General features: G+C 44.7%; 1 protein-coding gene across 1 annotated transcript in view; it reads left to right on the top strand.

Moving 5' to 3' along the window:
- The window catches only part of Fbxo32 (F-box protein 32), a 41,302-nt gene that overhangs the window by 6,415 nt on the left and 12,748 nt on the right, over positions 1-22,139 (top strand). Inside the window, exons 2-6 of the mRNA XM_052747855.1 lie at positions 195-307; positions 1,551-1,600; positions 2,562-2,654; positions 17,426-17,519; positions 18,299-18,483. Of these exons, the coding sequence (XP_052603815.1) occupies positions 195-307; positions 1,551-1,600; positions 2,562-2,654; positions 17,426-17,519; positions 18,299-18,483 (535 nt within the window). The remainder of the gene's footprint in view (positions 1-194; positions 308-1,550; positions 1,601-2,561; positions 2,655-17,425; positions 17,520-18,298; positions 18,484-22,139) is intronic.

Here is a 22,139-nt window from a genome sequence, read left to right as displayed (position 1 = left end):
CACCACAACATGAGGAACCGTATTAAAGGGTCACAGGACTAGGAAGGTTGAGAACCACTGTTGTATGGACTTTTTTTTTTTTATGATTTTATTGTTTTGTTTTGTCTGGGACGCATCTGTGTTGGTGTGTTTTATAAACCAGTGAGTTATTTGTGGAAGGATAGCTGCTGCATCCCTCTTCTCTTCCCTTACAGTTACTGCAGCAAGGAGGTATACAATAAGGAGAATCTTTTCAACAGCCTCAACTACGATGTTGCAGCCAAGAAGAGAAAGAAAGACATACTGAACAGCAAAACCAAAACTCAGTGTAAGTCATTTGTTTTGAACATAAAAAGAAAGGTGTCTGGGGGACAAAGCTCAGTTGGTAGAGTGCCTGCCTAGGAGGCACAGAGTCCTGGGTTCAATACCTTAGTACTGCATAATTAGGCATAGTGACCCTGGATGAAGGCCATCTCAGTAGGAGGGTCAGAAGTTCAAGGCCATCATCATCCTTGCCACATAACAGATCCAAAGCCACCCTGGGGCTACATGAGACCCTGTGCCAAAAGAAAAAGCCGTTGGAAGATTCTTTTTTGTTTTTGTTTTTGTTTTCAAGACAGGGTTTCTCTGTGTAGCTTTGGCACCTTTCCTGGATCTCACTCTGTAGCCCAGGCTGGCCTGGAACTCACAGAGATCTGACTGGCTCTGCCTCCCAAGTGCTGGGATTACAGGCGTGTGCCACCACTGCCTGGCTTGGGAGATTCTTGTGAATGGTTCTTGAAAAACAAATTAGCACCTCTCAGATTAGACAGCTGCCTTCTATATCACTAACTGAGGTTTCTGGGATCTTTGCTTCCACAAACTCAACTATGTTTTTCACAAGCACAATTATCGTATCCTTTTTTTTTTTTTTTTTTTTGGTCAGAACTGAGGACCGAATCCGGGGCCTTGCGCTTGCTAGGCAAGTGCTCTACCACTGAGCTAAATCCCCAACCCCCAATTTTCGTATTCTATACTGTTCAAAAGTCCTTGCCAGCTGAGTGCATCCCTGCTTGTCCCTTGTGTGTGGCATAGGTGGGATAGTTGCAGTGCAGGGATACAGCTGAGGCCATTCCCAGGGTGCTTTGCTTTTCAGCTGTGTTTTGAGGCTTTGAAAATAGAGTTGTGAGGCTAAGGATGTAGCGCAGTGCTTGCCTCACAGGTGGGAAGTCCTGTATTCGTCCTCAGGACCAAATGAGGTCAGTGTAGGTGCCTAGACTTTGTCTCAAAATGAAAAAAAAAAGGGGGGATGGAAGAAGAAAATAGGTACATCTCTCTTGCAGAACTCTTATTCACATGGTCTCGATACTTAGGTGATGGCAGAAGATACAAGGTTTTTACCAAAATTGAGTATTTTCATTCTCTCAGACTGTCGGTCAAGTCTTTTTTGTCAAAACATTTTAAACTTTGGAATAAATAAATAAATAAATAAATAAATAAATAAATAAATAAATGAGTCATGTTTGAAATCTGAGGCCTGCCTGCTACAAACTGTTCAGATATGTTTTCTTTTTCATGTTTGGCCTCTGTAGATTTCCATCAAGAAAAATGGATCTATGTTCACAAAGGAAGTACTAAAGAGGTAAGCACACATCTACTTACTGAAGCCCCGTGCTTAGCAATGCTGTACCTTCCTAGGAGAGCATTGAGCAAAAACAGTCCTTTACATCTAACAGGAGCCAGGAGGGTAGCAACCTTCTGTCAGAGAGAGAGAGAGAGAGAGAGGGAGGGAGGGAGGGAGGGAGGGTGATTGAGCGAGCGAGCGAGCAAGCTCTCTTCAGGTATTGGCTTGGTTAGGGGTTAGGTTTGAGAGGACTAACAATTAAATCTGGCAGGTGTTTTCAGTGTCTGCTCTTTGTACTCTGGGTAGGTTTAGGTCCTTATGCTAGCCATCTTGTGTGGCACTTGATAAAACGAGCAATTTGCTCACTAGAACATGAGGCAATAGGATAGGATATCGTGACAGCATCCTGTTTCTTTCAGGGACCTTGGAAAACACCTCATTTCTCTATGGCATCAGACCCAGAGAGGGTGGAGCAGGGAGGGACAAACCCAAATCACCCAGGAACTTAGGACAGAATGAGATGATAGGCCAGAACTCTGTATTCCCAATTCTCTGTGCATCCGTACTGAAAGTTCAAAACTTGTTTTCCTCCTTACAAAGCAGTGGGTGCAGGGTGATGCCACCGTGGAGGCGGGGAGAACTGATCTCTTCCCTTGAGTGTGTGGCAGACACTGTCACAGCCCCAAATAGCATATATTCAGTTCCCAGTAATGCACATTAGTACCCCCAGATAGTGTGTGCAGAGAACTAGGGTGGTACTAGTCATGAAAAGGGATAGTCCACAGATTAGCCCCCAGCTGAAGTCGAGGTAGGCTGCACCACCCACCTGTGTCCCCTGGGATTCCGATACAGAGAGGAAGACAAAAGCCAGTCCTCTTAGACTGGCAGCCAGAGGGTTCAGTGGAGTCCAGTGGAGTGTACTGGAGAACAGCCTGCACACGGCAGGAGTGATGTGTGCCTCTGTTTCACTCCCATGCAGCGCCATGGCTACTGTACTTTGGGGGAAGCTTTCAACAGACTGGACTTCTCAACCGCCATCCTGGATTCCAGAAGATTCAACTACGTCGTAAGGGTGAGTCTCCAAAGCCCACGCTAATCCAGACTCTTGAATTGGATTATTAACATTCAAGTTATCTGGCCGGGCAGTGGTGGTGCACTCCCAGCATGCGGGAGGCAGAGGCAGGCAGATCTCTGAGTTCCAGGCCAGCCTGGTCTAGAGAGTGAGTTCCAGGACAGCCAGGGCCACACAGAGAAATCCTATCTTGGAAAAAAAAAAAATTTCATGTTGTCCTAGTTTCAATTGAAAGACAGAGAGACAGAGACAGACAGAGAGAATGAGAATGAGATTTTCATGGCCCTGAGGGTTCAGGGCGAGCAGAAAATAGCTCTCTCCGGCATCTCTTCCCCAGTCCCCAATAATTGAGGGTCTAGATGGTAGCTGTGTTGTTGTCTCTGAGATGGACCCCCCCTCAGACATGGAGTGCCATAATTCCTCAGTGACTTTGTTAGTCAGTCACCCCAAAGTGAAAATTCACTCCTGGTCCTGTCCGCTAACCCCCCATCCCGTCTAATTGGGAGCAGGAAGCAGGCAGCAACAGCCGTGAAGGGGAAAAAGCCCCAAATTAAGCTTGTGTGGAAACCTTCTGATTGTTCTCGCTCTTGTGCTTCAGCTAGCTCTGGGTCACATCAAGGCCTGCTTCACTCAGGCCACAAAGCCCCTCAGTGTGGCCTTCCCATGTCTCCCACCCCACACTGAGTCTCCATCTACCTAAGTCTGACACCGCCATTGGGGTCTGAAGCTTTCTATATTAAACCCTATTTTGAAAAAAAAAATAATGAGTATTAGCAAAGTATTAATAATGAAGGAGGTAGCACAGTGAGCCTAACATGACTTTGAAGCTATTGAGTTTGTTTGGTTGATGGTTTTACGCACACGCGCTTCGTGGTACATTTTGTGTTGATGGCTCACCCTGGGAAGAAGCAGCTGTTTAGGTTTGGGGCTCTGAAGTTGGAGGGAATTTCCACCTGTGGGTGTTACTTGGTGAAGCGTTTGTTTTCTTTTTCTGGGTTGTCTGGCTTCTCGGTGCCCATCACACAAGTCAGATGACCGCAGAAGCTCAGCCAGGGTGGTGACATTCAAGCCCCCTTGAGGCCTGGTTCATTCACCTGTCATCTGGGGAGATACAGGCTGGCTGTGCAGAATGACCTGGCAGACGCCCAGGCCTTCAAGCAGCAGGTTGGCAGGCCTGCGCTGAGCCCATGACGCATGAGCAGTTCTGTGCACTCTCTGGCCGAGCCCTTCACCAGTCCAAGAGGGATAAAAATAAGAGCCCTTCTTGGGTAAAATGTTCCTGTCATTCTGCATGAGTCTGCTGTTTAAGAGAGGTCACCTAGTCCTCACAATGCCTACAAACTAGTCTGGCTGGTTGGAATTAGTCCCGGGGAGATCTGGAAACTTCTGTGGCTAAGAATATGAATAGTTTCCATCAGCTGTGTCAGAGGACACACTCAGATCTGATTACATGTTACAAATCGATCATCAAAATGATCTGGTTTTAGATGGCATTTCTTCCCACCAATTGTCTTTTCAGAAGAAATAAAGCAGAGGGCCCAGATTATAACACAGCTGCATACGTTTTCACCTTGAATCTTTCCAGTGTTCCTATGAAATGTAGGTGCTTAGATTATTTCCGTGTAAACAAACGGTGAGGCCGGGTGATTGACTGGTCTGAGGTCACAGGACTATGGGAGGAACAAAATGCAGACTTGAGAACTGGATACTCTTAAGAGCTCATGCTGTGTCAGCTTGCTTCCCTGGGTTCTTTGTAAGCAGGGGCTTAACTTAAATGTCCTGAAGTCCGGGGCCCCACCGGGTTTCCTCTTCCATGAGAGGGGTGTCCCTGGTTACAAAGGGAAGGTGTGGAAACATGGTGATGTTTTTTTACACATGGGTGAACTCTGCAGTTGAGAGCCAGTGATGCAGACTTAGCCACTAATACTTAATAGTAATTAATATTAATTACTAATATTGTCAATGGATTGATTCTATTCAATATTAAATTGAATAATTATGTTGATTAATTATAATTGATGTGTTAAGTTGGTTGTTAATATTAATTAATTAAGGGTTGCCTGCTTACCAAAACTACTGTTGAGTCCCCATAAAAGAGGGTTGGAGGTTGGTAGCTAGGAATAGCAGCTGACTGCCGGTACACCAAGGCCAGAGAATGCAGCATATCTCAGCATTGGTTGCACTTAAGCACTTAAGAAGCCGGTAGGTATAGGCTACCTGCCCCAAGAGCTTCTCAATTAACTAATTGCAGGCTGTGTGCAGTTATTGGCATTTTCTAAATATCTGCTAGGGAAATCCCTGTGAGTTTTAGAGTCTGCAGACTAATTCAGGAATTTATTTAGGGCCCAAATGTTGTGTTTTGCATAATGAACTTTTAAACAAGATAGACAGTATCAAAGTCTGATTATGACTTCTGCAGTGTGTACTGTGGGCCATCTGCAATGCATGATGGGAAGAAGGGAGCCCCTCCCATTTTCCAGCTCGAAGTCTAAACCATAATTGCTCTGATACCGTCCATAAATCAATTGCTTTGTTCCTCTAAACTGTGGAGCTGTGGGAATTGTACCTGAATCAAGGTATCTCTATGAGAATGGAAAAATGCAGTGTGAAAATAAAGATACAGGATGTGGGAAGTGTTACGTAAGTTTCAGTGATTTACATACGTACAGCCATCTTTCTTGAGTGAGTAAGATGGGGAGTCTGGGTTTGCACATGAGATGCAATTAAGGATTTGCCTGTTGCACTGGGGACTTCTGAGGTGCTGAGCATGGCTGACCATTTTTTTTAAAATGCCTCTGCAGTGAGGCTTGATGATCACAAACACCAACATTTACCCAAACGACCCCGTTCTTCAGTGAGTCCCTCAAGAAGGCTGCATTATCAGGGGCCAGGGAGATGACTCACCAGGTAAAGGCACTCACCACACAAACCTGGCAACTGGAATTCAGTTCCCTGGGCCCACATGATGGAAGGACAGACTGACTCTACGATTGTCCTTTGATCTCTGTATGTACAGTGGGGTAAGCATGTACCATGTGAGTACACACACACACACACACACACACACACACACACACCACCACCACCACCACCACGACCACACCATACACACACACACACACCATAACACACACACACACACACACACACACACACACACACACCACACCATACACACACACACACACACACACACACACACCACACCACACCATACACACACATACCCCATAATACATACACACACACACACACCGTACCATACGCACACTCAAACCACCACCACACACACACACACACTGCACAATAAATAAATGTTTCTTTAAAGAAATAATGAGAGCGACCCTCCTCAAAGCTAGATGGAAGGAGAGAAATGTCCTGTGCCCTCCCTACACTTGCTGTGACCTGTGCACACACACATTACATACACACAAAAGAAAAATAAATATTTTTAAAACAAGATTTTTTATATATGATAAACTGGAACTATCTCCAAGACAGTCCATTCTTCAAGCAGAGAAAAAAAACTGCCTTATTGGAATAAAATAGAATTAAGTTAAAACTCTATAGCACCAATAAAAAAAATGGCCTAGGTACGGCCCATGGTAGAGCACTTGCTTAGTATGTGTTATACCCTGGGTATTCTAGCCCCAGCACTGAAAAAAAATTTCTGTATACACATATGTGTATGTGTATATTCTTATTTATGTGAGGTAAATAAGTGAGAATGATGGAAAATAAATAGACATGACACCGCCTTAAGGTCTACAGTAGGAATGAGGCAACCTCCTCAGGCCAGTCTGGTCTCCCACTTGCGTTTGTGTGTACCAAAAGCCAAGAATGATTTGCATATTTTTCAAATTAAAGAAGTATAATAATTAATAAGACATTAAAATTATGCACAACCCAAATATCAGTGTCCGTGCAGTTTTACTGGAGCCCAGCTATGCACACTTGTTACATACCGTCTGTAGCTCTTTCTGTGCTAAGTGGAAATCGGATTCAGAGTTGAGTGACAGTTCTTGGAGCCTGCAGGCCTGAAACATTTACGATCCTTTAAAATTTTTCTGACCTCTGCTGTACCACCTACTTCGTGATTTGTGGAATATGTTGGTGATTTGGAAAATACGTACTGCAGTTATCTGAGCTGTATCACCATAATACAGAGTTTTAAAGTGCCTGATAGGCCCTAGCGTGTAGAGAAGGTAACCTATGAAGAGTAAGTAGGTAGATAGCTTAGAGGAGGTAGCCTGTTAAGTCTCAGGAGGTGGGAGCATTGTGAGCAGCTTATCCGATAAAGACTACCAGGAAGGAGTAAGTGGGGCTGGAACAGGTCTTAAGGATCAATAAAACTCAGGGAGACTAGAGCTCATTAGTCTGTCCAGGGCTCACGTCTGTCCAGAGATCATTACAGAATATTCAATCTGGATGAAAGTAGCTGAGTGTACTTCAGCATACAGGATCAGGGGAGGCTGTTGCCATGCACAGTTTTCACGTGATCCTGAGCAAACTTCTGGCATGGTAGTGATGGTCACGGACATCCTCAACTCTCTCAAAGATGTAGCTAACAGCAAATGAGATCATGTGGGGATCATTCGTGAATGGGTGAATGCTGGTGATGGTGGCTCCGTTAGCTATGGCTAAACAAGGAAGTAGACTTAAGAAGAGTCTTCAAGTTCGAGGCTTCTTTATGTGACGTCATCTGGTAGACAGGAGGGATCCATGGGGAAGAAAAAAGTCAAGGAACAGAGAACATCGGAAAAGCGTTATTTTAATAAGCCATACTTGTGACAGCTTTGGACATTAAATCAGTTACTGGCTATCTCTTTGCAGTTCACTGGTCCTAACCCTGTGCATCTACTTCTTCTGTGAAAGTGGGCAGATGTGATAAACCATTTTGAAGATGAGAAAGCAAAGGTCCGGGAGTTGAGTGATTTGTACAAGGTTGCCTAGCCAAGAAGAGACACAGGGGATCTAAACCTGTCCTGTACTTGGCGCTCTGCCCCATATGCTCAGATGGAGAAATGCAGATTGGAGTCTCAGTGTGTGTGTGATAGAGATATGTGTGCTGTGTGCATGGGAGTGAGTGCAGGCCTGCACCTGCTGCAATGCATGCATGAAGGTTACAGGACAGCTTCCGGGCATCAGTTCTCTCCTTCCAATGTGGGTTCCAGAGACTGAAGCCAGGTCATCGGGCTTGTGTGCGGCGAGCATCTTTACCTGTTGCACCATTGTGCTGCCCTCTGCCTTTTTTTTCTGTCACATAACTGTTTGCATGCACGTGGACACATATTCACAGGAAAAGGCCACGATGCCCAGATAACTCTGACCATCATTCTCAGTTCTTCCATGGGATGTGAAAGGAGACCAGCTACCTGGCAACTAGAGCTGCAATTATCAACCCAGGAAGTCCATGCAGAACTACTTCCTGATTGGGGTAAACTGGCCCCTGTGTGCTGGTGGGGCAAGAAAGGACAGAGAAAGAAAGCCTATAGCCCTACTCTCTGTGTCCCTCTGCAGCAAAGAACATCACAACCTTGAGGCACATTCTTTTTTTTTTTTTTTACCACACTACCACCCCAAGTCTATTTGAATATTTCTAAAAGCTGCTGCATTCCTACAACCCCTAAAGAGTGTTTTCCAAAAACATGTTTTAGTTTAAGCTGATAGGTGGTTTGGCAAACCAAAGACCAAATAAATCCCAATGAGTCAAATTTAAACCCAGTACTGAAATTAGGGCATGCTGATGCCAAGCCCCAGTGGGTTGTGATATGTATGCATAATAGCCTGGCTCTTCATGCAGGTTCCTCAGTCACAGTAACCTTGGATTAATTTGGCTCTTCACATACTTGGTGGCCTTCCTGAGATGGAGGGTGGCCTCAGCCACCAGGGGCTTAAAACTAGTGGCGTCTGAAATAGAAGAAAGGAAGCCAGCAACAATTCACAGCGGCAGGGGCATGGCCCTATCTTGAAATGACTCTCAGAAATTATTTGAATTGCCATGTTTCCATATTTTTCTAACTGACTTTTCTTGTCCCACTTTAGAAATGACTGAGTCAAAAACATGCTCTTTTGTATGAGGCCTCAGAATCTAAATACATACTAACATAGATCTTAGAAATACTTTTTTTTTTGTTTTTTTTGTTTTGTTCTGTTTTATTTTTTATTGAAATCTACCTTGGATTCTAGGCTGAGGAAGAACTAATTACAGAGTGGACAGATGAACTGAGGTTTTTTTGTTTGTTTTTTTATAATTTATTTATTTTTATTTTATGTGCATTGGTGTTTTGCCTGTCTGTATGTCTTTGTGAGGGTGTTGGATCTTGGAGTTAAAGACAATTTTTAGGTGCCATGTGGGTGCTGGGAATTGAACCTGGGTCCTCTGGAAGAGCACTCTATGCTATTAACTCCTGAGCCATCTCTCCAGCTTCCAGGTGAACTGAGTTTTAAGTATGAGTTTAGTGCCCATCCAAGAAGGATGCTCGTGAAGATACTGATACTCTCCTGTGATGTAGAACTCAAAGGCCTCCTGATTCTGTGAAAGTTCTCCAGTGTCAAGGAGGAAAGAGTTGACATCATCCTGCTGCTATATCCTGACCATAGCAAATTGCTTCAAGTAAATACTTTTGGAGCCCTAAATTATACTCAGCCCATGTACCCATGTGCCTGAGACATTTGAAAGTTGCATGGGACCTACCCTCTGCTGCTGGGTATTTTGGCCCTGACATCAAAGTACAACTACTTCAGCAATCGGTTGGGTTTGGAGCATTGAATATGGCTTCTTGAAAAAAAGCAGAACCTGAGATGCTTTCTTCCTGGTTGGCCAGGATTTGGCCAGATGGAGAGGTGGATAGAAGGCTTGTGGTAATAAATTGTGTGTGTGTGTATAAACCTGGAAATGGAAAGGGACAGAATTGAAGGGGAGTGACACTGGGTTAAAAGTGAGGACAATCGAGAATCATAGGGAGGAGTGGGGCATTCTGGGGCAGATGAGGCCACGCTGGAAGAGCTGGGGGGCTCAATTTAAACAATGTCACTGAGGAAGACATGGTTGCTCGGATCTCTCCAACAGGAGTCAGGGACCCTTTGTAAGTTCCAGAGTAACTGGGATAGATGAAAGATGGAGAGACAAGTTTCTCTTGGCTGAGGATACAATTAATTCATATAAACTTGGCCCTCCTTGTTATTTTAACTCTCTTAGCTCAAGAGCTGTTTCACTTGCAAATAATATTTACCCGATCTTGACACGCCTGGAGATTATTAATGTGGCTGAAATTTTTCCTCTTACAACCTGCCAGTGTTCAAGCTCAAAGTCAGGACAGAACTTTCCAGGTTTGTGATATGTATTATCCATTGAATAAATAAGGATCTTGGAAGTACACATACTCAGCGCAGGCCGAGCTGCTGCCTAATGTAACTGAAGGCTTATTATAAATGACACCACCTTCCAGTGGACACCCACTGGGTACTGAGCACGTGAGACATAGGTTAAGCTTCTCGAGGCTGGAACTCTTCTCTGCTTTTGATCATGCCAGGAGATTTTCCAAGCAAGTTATGGAAGCAAGCCTCTTCCTAGGAGATGGAAGAACTTGGACACAAATCTGTCCTTTTCTGATATTGTTTGTTTGAGACAGGGTCTCTGTATTAACCAGGCTGGCCTTGAACTCACAGAGATCCAACTGTTTCTGCTTCCCAAGTGCTGGGATTAAAGGCATGCGCCACCACACCCAGCCAAGACACAGATGTATTCTTATATAGTATTAACAATATCCCTCGTGAGCTAGAATATCCATGGTCAACCTCCATTCGGGTTTGAACTTTGAAACTGACAGGAAGGGGAAGCTGCTATTTTTACCAATACTTCTGAAGGCTTGATTATCAGCATCCCTGTAGGGGTCAGGCTGCCTGCCCTTCAGGGAGTGTTTGAAATGATTTTCCTGATAGGTAACTTCCTCCTAAGCACCCTGTGCCACTCCTGGATCCCCACTCTGATACCATAGGAAGTCCAGCCTGAAAGTTCAGACAATCTAGAATCATGTCACTGGAGTGTCATGAAGTGTCTTATCCCAAGCAGCAGGGCATTCGGGTCACCTGTTTCCCGGTCCCTTCCAGAAATAATACTCAGATTCCCAAAGACAGATGTATAAAAACCAAGCCTATGTGGGGCCACTGGCCTGTGGCCTGTCCTACAAAGGAGTGAGCTAGTAAACCAGCTTCCCTCTAGGGTTTGGAGGCAGAGCTTCTGATCGGACAGGCAGCAGGTGTGTGAAGGCCAGTGAAACTGTGCATAAAGGAACAATGAGGGGTCAGGAGTAAGATGACAAGGGAGGTTGGTTTTCATGTACAATGTCAAAGGAGATCTCTCTGAGCTCTATCCAGGCGACATTTGAACGACGACCTGAGGGATGAGTTGGAGCCAAGCATGTAGCGATGTGACAGAGACTCACAGATGGGGCTGAACTTAATCTGTCCGACGAAAGCAGTTGGACTGTATAGGAGGGACAGAAGGAGTTTGGGGCCACTGTGCAAAGGAGGTTGGAAGACAGGAAGTTGATCCAGGAGGACCTTGTCAGTTGTGAAAAGGTGTTTGGGGATTTTCCTAAATGCAGAAGGAAGCCATTTTGAGGGGGGGAAAAGTCATGATGTTTTTTTTTTTTTTTTAAATATTAGTACTGGGCTGGCAAGATAGTCCAGCTGGTAAAGGCACTTGCCACCAAGCCTGATGACCTGAGTTCAGTTTCAGGGCCCACATAAAGGTGAAAGTGGAGAACCAAACCAACTCCCAAAGGTGGTTCTTTGACACCCATGTGCAGTGTTCTTTGATGTCCAGTCACACGCAGTGGCGCGCGCGCACACACACGCACACACACGCACGCACACACACACACACACACACACACACACACGCACACACACGCACACGCACACACGCACGCACACACACACGCACACACACACGCACACACACACACGCACACACACACACGCGCACACACACACACACACACGCACACACACACACGCACGCACGCACGCACACATACATTAATGCTAATACATTTAAATATAAGCGCTATGCTAGGATGAATTGCAGAAGAAACCTGTTTTTGAGTAAAGGATGATGGGAGGGAAATTACTTTTGCCCAGTGGCTCTCCAAACATCACGTCACACTGTGGTTGATACACACTCTGAGATTTGCTACACAGCTTTGCTTGCAACTAGATTTTTCTCCAACTCATCGTTTCTCAAACTAGCATGAGTTGAGGCTGAATGGCAGGATGTGGTTTGGGCATGTGGTGGCCACCCCCTCCCTCCAGGAGCAAAGCTTCATTCTCTCTCTCTCTGCACAGTGAGTCCTTACACACAGTGGCAGATCCCCCATGCTGCCCACTCACAATGACACCATGGCATTCAGGGGCAGCCTACAGCTTGATTCCCTGATCCTCTTCACCTTCTGCCTCACTTTCCACACAGCCACAAGTTACTGGCACCTGAGCTAAAATTTGCCCGGCAGAAAACAGCTACTTCCAAACGAGACATTTTCCTCTACTCCCCCCTTCTCTTGTGGCTAAGGGCAAAAGATCCAATTGGCTCGATCGTCTTGGTAAACAAATTGCTGAATACAAACCTACTCTCTTGGGCAAATGGCTCTCTTAACAACAAAAAATGATAGCTTCATCACCATTATTGTTAACATCACATGACACTACCTGCTGGTTCTTGGCAGTAGAGTTGTATGGATATAAGAGGTTAACCCAAAGCCTTTGCCTTTTTCTAAATATGTTAGAATATCTTCTGGGCATTATTTCACCTCGGCATGGAAGCTGGTCACCAATCAAAGCACACTGTTGATATAAAATTTCCAGATTCTTTCCCCAGACAATAACAAGTCATGATATTGCTACAATTGTTAGAATACAGTTTGGCCCTACATGCCAAATTATTGATTATCCTTCACAGTGGGAGTCCTGAATGCTACAGAAATACGTATTTTCTGTTAGACATATCTGGACTCAAGTGTTGGCTCCCCAATTTACTGTTGGTACTTGACAGCTCTGAGCCTTAGTGTCCTCGCTTGTCAAATTGGGAACTTAACCTCTTTGTCCTTGAAAACTGAGACCATACAGGTGAACTGTGTCGCACCATCTCTGCACACAGTAACTATCCATTGTTGTCAGCAAAATATGACTTCATGGTAGGAGCACCTCTGCAAGTCATGAACTGTATCAGTAGAGAGCTGTTAAATGCATCACAAATAATAAAGATGCAGTGGAATATTGAAATCTGAAAGCATTTAGTTACGGTGCGTGCAGTTGAAACACAGAGTCTTTAAATGAGCTATACTTTGCCTTAGTAGTTCACTATTTTCTGCCTGGCAATAATTTTTAGCTAGCTGTCTTTTCTGTGTTATGATGAAAAGCTGGTGATAATAAGCTACTAAGTATATTCTCCTGGCACATGGTGAGTGCTTGGTGAACTATTTGATCTTCACAACAATTCTAAAGTAGCTGCTGTCATTATACAAAACAATTTGACTCTGGGACCTTCATTTATAATCTCTGTGATGGTACCAGAAGTAAACCCAGAATTATGTCTGGCTTGCCACTGGTTTTTATAAATAAAGTTTTATTGATACACACATGGTGCACATTGATTTACATATTGTCTGTGGTTGCTTTTGTGTTACAGTTGCAGGACATTTTTAGTGTAAAGACTGAATGACCCCCCAACCTTAAAACAGTTACTGTTTGGGGCCTGGGTGTGAGGGTGCACGACTTTAATCCCAGCATTCAGGAGGCAGAAGCACGTAGATTGCTGTGAGTTCAAGGCCAGCCAGGGCTGTTACACAGAGAAACTCTGTCTAAAAATCCAAAAGTAAAGAAAGAGAGAGAGAAAGAAAGAGAGAAAAGAAAGAGAGAGAGAAAGAGAGAGAGAGAAAGAGAGAGAGAGAAGGAAAGAAAGAAAGAAAGAAAGAAAGAAAGAAAGAAAGAAAGAAAGAAAGAAAAATCAGTTACTATTTGGCCCTTTACAAAAGTTTGCTCCTCCAGCTGTCAACCTTAAACTTCCTTAAGAGACTGGAATTGGGGAGAAGAATAATTTTGTTAGTGGCAATAACACTTTATGTTTGGTACTCAGAGTAAGTTTTTGTTTTTATCTCACTTGATTCTCCTAACAATCTTGTAGGGAGTCTCTTGTTGTTGTTTTGTTTTGTGTTTCCCGGAGGTAGTCTTTTTATTGGCCTTAAGAATACAGAAGCAGGCTGGATGACTAAACGATAAACTCCATGCGTCTGGGGAAGCGTGGGTTTTGTCGTCATTCCCTGTCATCTGCCTCAGCACTAGGACAGAGTGGACACACACAGGGATTCTTGCTACACGAATGACAGTTGGAAAGGTCACCCCGACAGAGAACCTGCTTCTCCTGTTCCAGGGCTCCACAGCTGCCTAGTAATGACAGCAGGGACTTTCTCTGCAGTTAGGGTGAGAGAAGAGTCGACATGTCACCCTATTGTCCGTTGACAGGGTTTGCTCCTCTGTCCCTCTCTCTCCTCGGTTAAGGAAGATGATATCAGCCAGCCCAAAGAGCTTTCTGCTTCCCCTAAATGTACAGTCTGCAGAGGTGTCTTGGATACACAGTCAGAGCCTGCTGCAGAGGGGTTTGTTTGTTTATTTATTTATTTATTTATTTATTTATCCTTGTGATGGGTGCCTTTTTAGATTAGGTTAATACTGATGCTCTTGGGAGCTGGTGGTCACATGGCACCCACGTTTTGGATGCACTTCTGGCTGATCGCAGGCTGCCCCCTGCCTCACCTCCTACCCAAAGCTGAGTCACAGTGCTCAGCCGCCTGCCCTGCAGGAGCAGGCTCCAGGCTCCAAGCTTGTGTTTTCTTTCATCTTTGCTGTATGCTGGTCATGTGAGGCTCTGGGTATTAATAAACCCCAGCCTGGCTTTCTACAGCCTGCTGCTCGAGGAGGGGGGAAAATGAAAGGTTTGTGTTCCTCTTTCCACTGTCACGTGCTGATTGGTGGCTGAACTAAACCAGACGGGCACAGAGGGCTGTGGTCACTGTGGATGGACAGAGCGTCCACCCGGGTGTGTTTTGATGCCTTGACTGTGAGTGCCACTCTTGTCAGCCCCTGACTTCCAAGTTTAGGTCTCTAGCACTAAGCACAACACAGCAGCAGCATCTCCTCCTCCTCTTCCTCCTCTTCCTCCTCTTCCTCCTCTTCCTCCTCCTCCTCCTCCTCCTCCTCCTCCTGGTCAGGAGGCCACACCGCCCCCTGCACGCATCAAAGATACCAAACCCAGCAGGACGACATTTGAGGTTTAAAACTTTTTTCCCCCAATTTAAAGTAAAATTATGTTCGAGAAACTAGTTCTATATGTGGTTTGACAGGGTCCCAAAGGGGTCAAAATGTTTAACTGTGTACCTGGGACACGGAGGTACCCTGAACCACCTAGGATGTGGGTCCAAAGTTCATCCTCCTCTGCATTCCAGCTTTTATTTTCATTTCTTGTGTTCTCATATTGTTTCTGTTTTTGCAGTGCAGATGTTTGGGTTTTACTTTGTTTCTTCCCTCTGCCTTGATTCCAGCATCCAATATAGCATCGGAGTCCATTGATGAAATCGGGGTGGGGGCCTGGGCTGATGAAATGCTCTCAGAAAGCTTCCTAGGGCTGAGATGGAGCTCGGTTGGTAGATGGTTGCTTGGCATGCACGAAGGCCAGAGTTCAATTCCCAGCATCTCATAAACCAAGCATGGCGGGATGCACCAGTAACCCCAGGTAGAATATGGAGGATCAGAAGTTCAAGGTAATCCTTAGCTAGGTAGTAAGTTTGAAGCTAGCCTGGACTATGTGAGACCCTGCCAAAAAAGAAAAAAGGGGAAAAACAGACTGAAAATTTTGTTTCAGCTCAAAAGAGAGCCTGTTTAATTTTGTGATGGGAGACAGTCAAGGTTCCATTGAGAAAGTTTTTCGAGGGGCAGAGGAGTCCACAAAGTGAGGGGGTCTTAGTTTTCTCTTCTTTTTTTTTCTTTCTTTTGCTTCTTAGAATTAGCCTATATTAATTACACATAATAATTAATTATGATATTCTCATATATGTAAATGATGTGTTTTGATCACATTCACCTCTGTTACCTCTCTTGTGTCTCTCCCATATTGGGGTCTTGGTTTTCTAAGGCCACTTTACTCAGCCTGAGTCTGTGTTGTGTTTCTCGGGGACTTTATTTGTCCTGTTTCTGATGAAATGAGTTGTTTTGACTTTATAGCAACCTTCGGTGTGGTGATTCTTTGAAACATACAGTGTGTTCTTTCACTTTCCTAAGTGGAGAAAATACAGCCGAGTCCTCTCATGGGTTGTGAGATAGCTCTTAAAGTTATTGTTAAACTTTTTATTCCATTTATTCATTGCGTGTGTGCACACACATGTGCACGCCTGTGTATGGGCACATGTATGGTGGTCAGAGAACAACGTACACTTCTCTCCTTCTGTCGTGTGCCTTGGAGGTCAAGTTCAGGCCATCAGGCTTGACAGCAAGTGTCTTTACCTGTTAAGCCATCTCCCTGGCCCTGGTGATACTCTTGAGCCTCACCTGATTCATCTGAGAAGTGGGTTGAACTAGGTGACCTCCAAGACCCCTTGCCATTTTAATTTTCAACAATAGAATCTTTGGGGGGTTTGTTTGGTTTGGTTTTTCTATTTTCTTTCTTTTTCTTTTCTTTTCTTTTTTTCTTTTTTTTTTTTTTTTTTTTTTTTTTTTTTTTTTTTTTTTTTTTTGGTTTTTTTAAGACAGGGTTTCTCTGTGTAGCTTTGTGCCTTTCCTGGACTCACTCTGTAGCCCAGGTTGGCCTCGAACTCACAGAGATCCGCCTGCCTCTGCCTCCCGAGTGCTGGGATTAAAGGCGTGCGCCACCACCGCCTGGCTCGGTTTAGTTTTTCAAGACAGGATTTTTCTGTGTAGCCCTGGCTGTTCTGGAACTCACTGTAACTCTAGTTCCAGGGGTTCTGATGTCCTCTTCCGGCCTCCAGAGGCACCAGGCACACACATGGTACACTTACACACATTTAGGCAAAACACTCTAATATATAAAATAAAATTTTAAATCAGACTCCATCAAAGCTAACAGATACAAGGGTTCTCCTTTGAGCCTCCAGGAAGAAATAGATAGACACACTGTACACCCATCTTTCTATTTAAAAAAAAAAAAGTAAATGCAGCAAAGGAGTCTGATCAGGCAGGTTTATTGAACATGAAAAAGCAAACAGTATCTAAAAGAGAATCATCCCTTCCTTGGGACAAGCACATGGTCACCAAACACGAGCTTCGCGGTGCCCTGAGAGCTGTGGGTGCCAGTGGGCGAAAGTTCAAGTCGGGGCAGGAACAGTTCCCCCTGGGGGTGACTGTGCAAAGCTCCTGTGCTCACAGGTCATGAGAGGTTCTGTTCCCTCCGGAATACTGTCAGCTCTCCTTTCCAAAGAGGACCAAATAGAATGGATTAGCCCTGGCGGAAGCCCAAAGCCTTTATATATAAAAGAAAAAAAGCAGTTAAATATTCAGGCTGACTCCTAGTTTTGAATTACCACCATTTGTCTTTCACTTGGAGCATCTGCTTTTTATTGCCTGGTGGCCTTGCCTGCCATTTATCTCTCGCTCCCTCTCCCGTCAGTCTGTATCTGCACGTCATGTGACTCAAAAGAGAAGATTAGAGGAGAAAAATATCCCTGTATTCTAAGCCTGGCAACTTCTATTTTTATCCACAGCTGTTGGAACTGATAGCAAAGTCACAGCTCACATCCCTGAGTGGCATCGCCCAAAAGAACTTCATGAACATCTTGGAAAAAGTAGTACTGAAAGGTGAGCTTCCCCCACCCTCTCTCAACCCTTTTTAGAGGCATGGGAATAGGCAGGTGGATTTTCTCATCAAGTGGCATGTCACTAGATTGAAAGTAATGTGAGTAGATGGGAATGAATAATGTCAGCTGAATTCCAGGGGTACCAGCTTCCAGCTCAGCCCTTGGCAAAGAACAAGACCACTGCCCTCTGGTCCTCTCTTTAGGGTCATCTGTTTGCCTTGCTTTAAGATTGACTGGCTTCTCCATGAGGACATGTACCCCAGCCTTCACCATGGAGCTTCTTTATTCCTAGGAAATGGAGCTGTGTGCAAGGCAGAATTGAGGCATAGACTCTTTGAACTAGCAAGGACCTTAGACCTCTGGCTCAACCGAGTCATTTCACACATAGGGGAACTGATGCATGCAGAAATGATCCTCTGCCTATGATTGTCAAGAGATTAGCCAGACGGGGTTAGAACCCAACCTTCTGAACACCAAAACTGCAGTCTTCCACTGACCACCTAAACATATGTCGGTGCCTGAACAAAAAAAAAAGCCGCTTTCTGATCAGGAGGACCCTTGGCACTGGTGCAGCAAAGGAAATGGAGCTCTTCAGAAACCCAAGAGAAGAGAACAAAGAGGGACCTAGATAATGGAAACTCAACCCTAAAGCTGAGTATAGAAAAAACACTAGTGAGAGGCAGTGCCCAGTAATAGGGGCAGACAGTGAAGAAGAAAACATCACCTGTAACATGCATGGTGTCCCTGACATTGATTTCATTTTCCTTCTTTCCTCTCAAGTCCTTGAAGACCAGCAAAACATAAGACTCATCAGGGAACTTCTCCAGACCCTCTACACATCCTTATGCACACTGGTCCAGAGAGTTGGCAAGTCTGTGCTGGTGGGCAACATTAACATGTGGGTGTATCGGATGGAGACCATTCTACACTGGCAGCAACAGCTGAGCAGCATCCAGATCACGAGGGTAAGTGCAAGCCCCACTCATCCCACCGTGGTTTCCTCCACTCAGACACTGAGCAGAACTCCACGGCATAAAGTCCACTTTGGTGATTCAGGAGCTGGTCGCTTCCGATTTGATGTCTCATCCTTGTGCTTGAGGGTGGAAGGTGGTATGAGGGGCTTTATCCTGATAAAAGGGGAGTGGGAAGAAGAAATTGGCAAAACAGGGGGAAGGTGTGTGAAAGGTGACAGCCAACTGAAGCTTCATGCAAAAAAAAAAAAAAAAAAAAAAAACCCACAGGAACATAGCTATTGGAGGAGGGATGCTGGCTGTTTGCTGAAGTCTTCAGTGATGCCTGGGGGTGCTCTCTGCTCATTTCCTCAAAAAGAATGAGCTGTTTGTGGATTGGGAACGCTGCCTTCAGGACAATAGAACCCAGAAGACAGTGGCTTGGAGAACTGGTACCACCAGCCTTTTAGAATTTCAGTCCCATTTAATGGTAGTGATGACAAAGGACACCTTTGAACCACACCTGAACATGCGTGTCAGAAAATGCTAAGCAAGACTCATCCAAAGCCTGTAGCTTACCAGCCAGCATATGGCTTCATAGATCAGACATTTCTTTTGGCTTTCAGAATAAACACTCCCTGTTGGCTCCCATCCTCTTAATGGTGAGGGGGAAGACGAAGGCACACACGGAACCGTGTGAATGTTGCTGGCGTAATCTCTCAGGGCTCACTAACAGACAGGCACACTCAGGAAGCTCACACAACACTTGGCTACTTATCTAATCACACACTGGGCTGGTTAAGTGGCTTCCGGGACCCACACCGTTTGGAACTGCACCATGTATCAGGTGAAGGTGACAAGCAGAAAGCCCCGTGACTCCTCCAAACAATTACCTGGCTCTGTGACGTTTCCAAAAAGCACATTCTTTCTTTACAGTGAATGATTTTTTTTTCGGCACCTTGGTTTCTTAAATTCTGAAGCAGAAGGAATAATTAGAATCCTCTAGTTACATGGAGTCCTTGAAGTTACTTAGGCTATAACTCCACCCCGCCACCCCTATTCCCCGTACACACCCACATACTCATGTACATGCACACACATGCACGTGCCTGCAAACACATGCACATGCCTACAAACACATGCATGCAGAGAGCTGAGCAGAGCCCAAATGTAGGTCATCTTTCAGAAATTATCCCCATTGTTGGATGGTTTTAAGAAAACTAAGCATTTATTATGAAGAGTATAGTTTTAATAATTTATCCAGTCTCATCTCTGAAGTAGAGACATAGCTTAACAATGTACATTTAGGGGCTGGAGAGATTGCTTAGAGGTTAAGAGCACCGACTGCTCTTCCAGAGGTCCTGAGTTCAATTCCCAGCACCCACATGGTGGCTCACAACTATCTATAATGAGATCTGGCACCCTCTTCTGTATACATAATAAATAAATAAATCCTTTTAAAAAATGTACATTTAGAACCAGAATTCCGTTCTTCTCTCACAGAAAACTCACATAGACCTGCTACCTGATTTCCAGCATTCTCTATGGCCTGAACTGAATACTTCCTGTCTTATTCCCCAGAGAAAATTCCCAGCCAGTGATAGAAACAAACAAGGCTCATTTGTTCCAAGGACATCTTTCTTCTAGCAAATTTGGAGCATTCATTTAGATGGTCATGCTTGCCCCGAGCTGTGTTCCCTCTGACCACCTCAAATGAGTGTGTCTCCTACCCCAATCTCCCAATCCTTGCACTTCTGTGACCTTACTTCCTTAAAACCCTGCTTAGTTAGCCACCAGACACTCTTGAAAGGCAGCCATTGTTATTGCTATTAGCCTTCATTGGATAGCATTGAAGTGGGGCACTGGAGGAGTCCATGTCCTTCCCAGCACTACACAGCAATCAGGCTAAAGTCAGAAGCTGGGACTACTGATCCCTAAAATGGCAAAGCATGCTTAACATCAGTGTTTTCCAAACTTTTTCCCATCTGGTTTTTTTCCAATTATTTATCCACTGATCAATCAAACTTTTTTTTAAGATTTATTTATTTATTATGTATACAGTGTTCTGTCTGCATGTATGCCTGCAGGCCAGAAGGGGGCAACAGATCTCATTGTAGATGGTTGTGAGCCACCATGTGGTTGCTGGGAATTGAACTCAGGTCCTCTGGAAGAGGAGCCAGTGCTCTTTTTAACCGCTGAGCCATCTCTCCAGCCGTCGATCAAACTTTTTAATCCAATGAAATCCTCTGCAGAAGAGATCCAACCCCGAAGCTCATCTCCCTCTCACATCTGCTTGAGGTACTCCCGTAGAACCCCACACTTCTCTACACACTACCTCAGGGCCTTGTGGATCACAGTCTTCCTGCTTCATCCCATCTCTCTTAAAAAAATTTTTTATTTATTTTTATGTGCATTGGTATTTTGCCTGTATGTATATCTGTGTGAGGATATCTGATGCCCTGGAACTGGAGTTACAGACAGTTGTGAGCTGCTATGTGGGTGCTGGGAATTGAACCAGGTCCTCTGGAAGAGCAGTCAGTGCTCTCTTAACCACCTGCTGAGCCATCTCTCCAGCCCCTCATCCCATCTCTCACAACCCCTATTGCACAGTCTTCTTCAGATTGGTTCTGACTAGCTGAAAGGATCTTGGACACAAACACATCTGTCTCCATCCACTGCTCTATAATCTCCAGAGGAAAAGACATTGTCATCGTCTCCTCTATACCTTGCACAAGTGGTCAGTAGATCTTACTTGAAGAGATGAATGTTCATTTGAAGAGACAGCTCCCCACCAACCTGCCTGCTGAAGGACATGTTCAGGGTCCGGAGAACATGATTGGAGAACAGTGTCCTTCATTATGGATAACAGTGATAAGTTACCAACTGCAAGATTCAGACAGTTATTCAGTCTCCCCATGCTTCACTTTCCTCATTTGGAAAACAGAGGCAGACATGCCCATCTCATATTCCCGTGTGAGATTTAACATAGGCATGAGGTTGCATAAACTGGTCTGCAGACAGCAGCTGGAACAGGGCCTGGTATGTAGTCAGCGTTATTATAGGTGCATTAGGTGTTACGATCAAGGGCTTGCCTGCACACACACTGTAAGTCCCTCCCATGTGATAATTAACGTATCTAGTAATTAATTGTAATTAGGGCAAATGACTGAAATTTACTGGGCACTGTGCTAAGTACTTCCATGCATTATCTCATCTCTTCTACCCAGGCACACTGCAAGATACTCATTTCCTTGTTTTATAAATGAGAAAAATCATCTTCAATATCCACAGAGGGTAGATTTAAAGACACCCCAAGGATCCCCTAGATGCCATAGATGGTCAGTTGTCTTATATACAGTGGCCTAGTGTCTATGCTTCACCTACATGATCCCCCTCTGCACTGCAAATCATCTCTAGCCCAATTTTAATACCTTACAGGATGCTCTGTGCATGGGGCATGAGGTCAAGAAAAAGTCTCTCTGCAGTCAGTACAGATGCATTTCTTTCTCAGTATTTTCCCATCTGTGGTTTACTGAACTCAAGGATGTAGAAACGGAGAACATGGAGGGCAGAGTGTAACTGTGTTGGGGCCTCTATACCAGGAGGTCTGACGTCAGACTCCAAAACAGGCTGCTGACAGAGGGCTGTACAGATCCTTTCTCCACTCTGTC

Source organism: Peromyscus californicus, unplaced genomic scaffold (genome assembly GCF_007827085.1).
Source record: "Peromyscus californicus insignis strain IS unplaced genomic scaffold, ASM782708v3 Scaffold_20__1_contigs__length_68692818, whole genome shotgun sequence".
NCBI lineage: Eukaryota > Metazoa > Chordata > Mammalia > Rodentia > Cricetidae > Peromyscus > Peromyscus californicus.
This window is presented reverse-complemented; position numbering and strand designations above follow the sequence as displayed.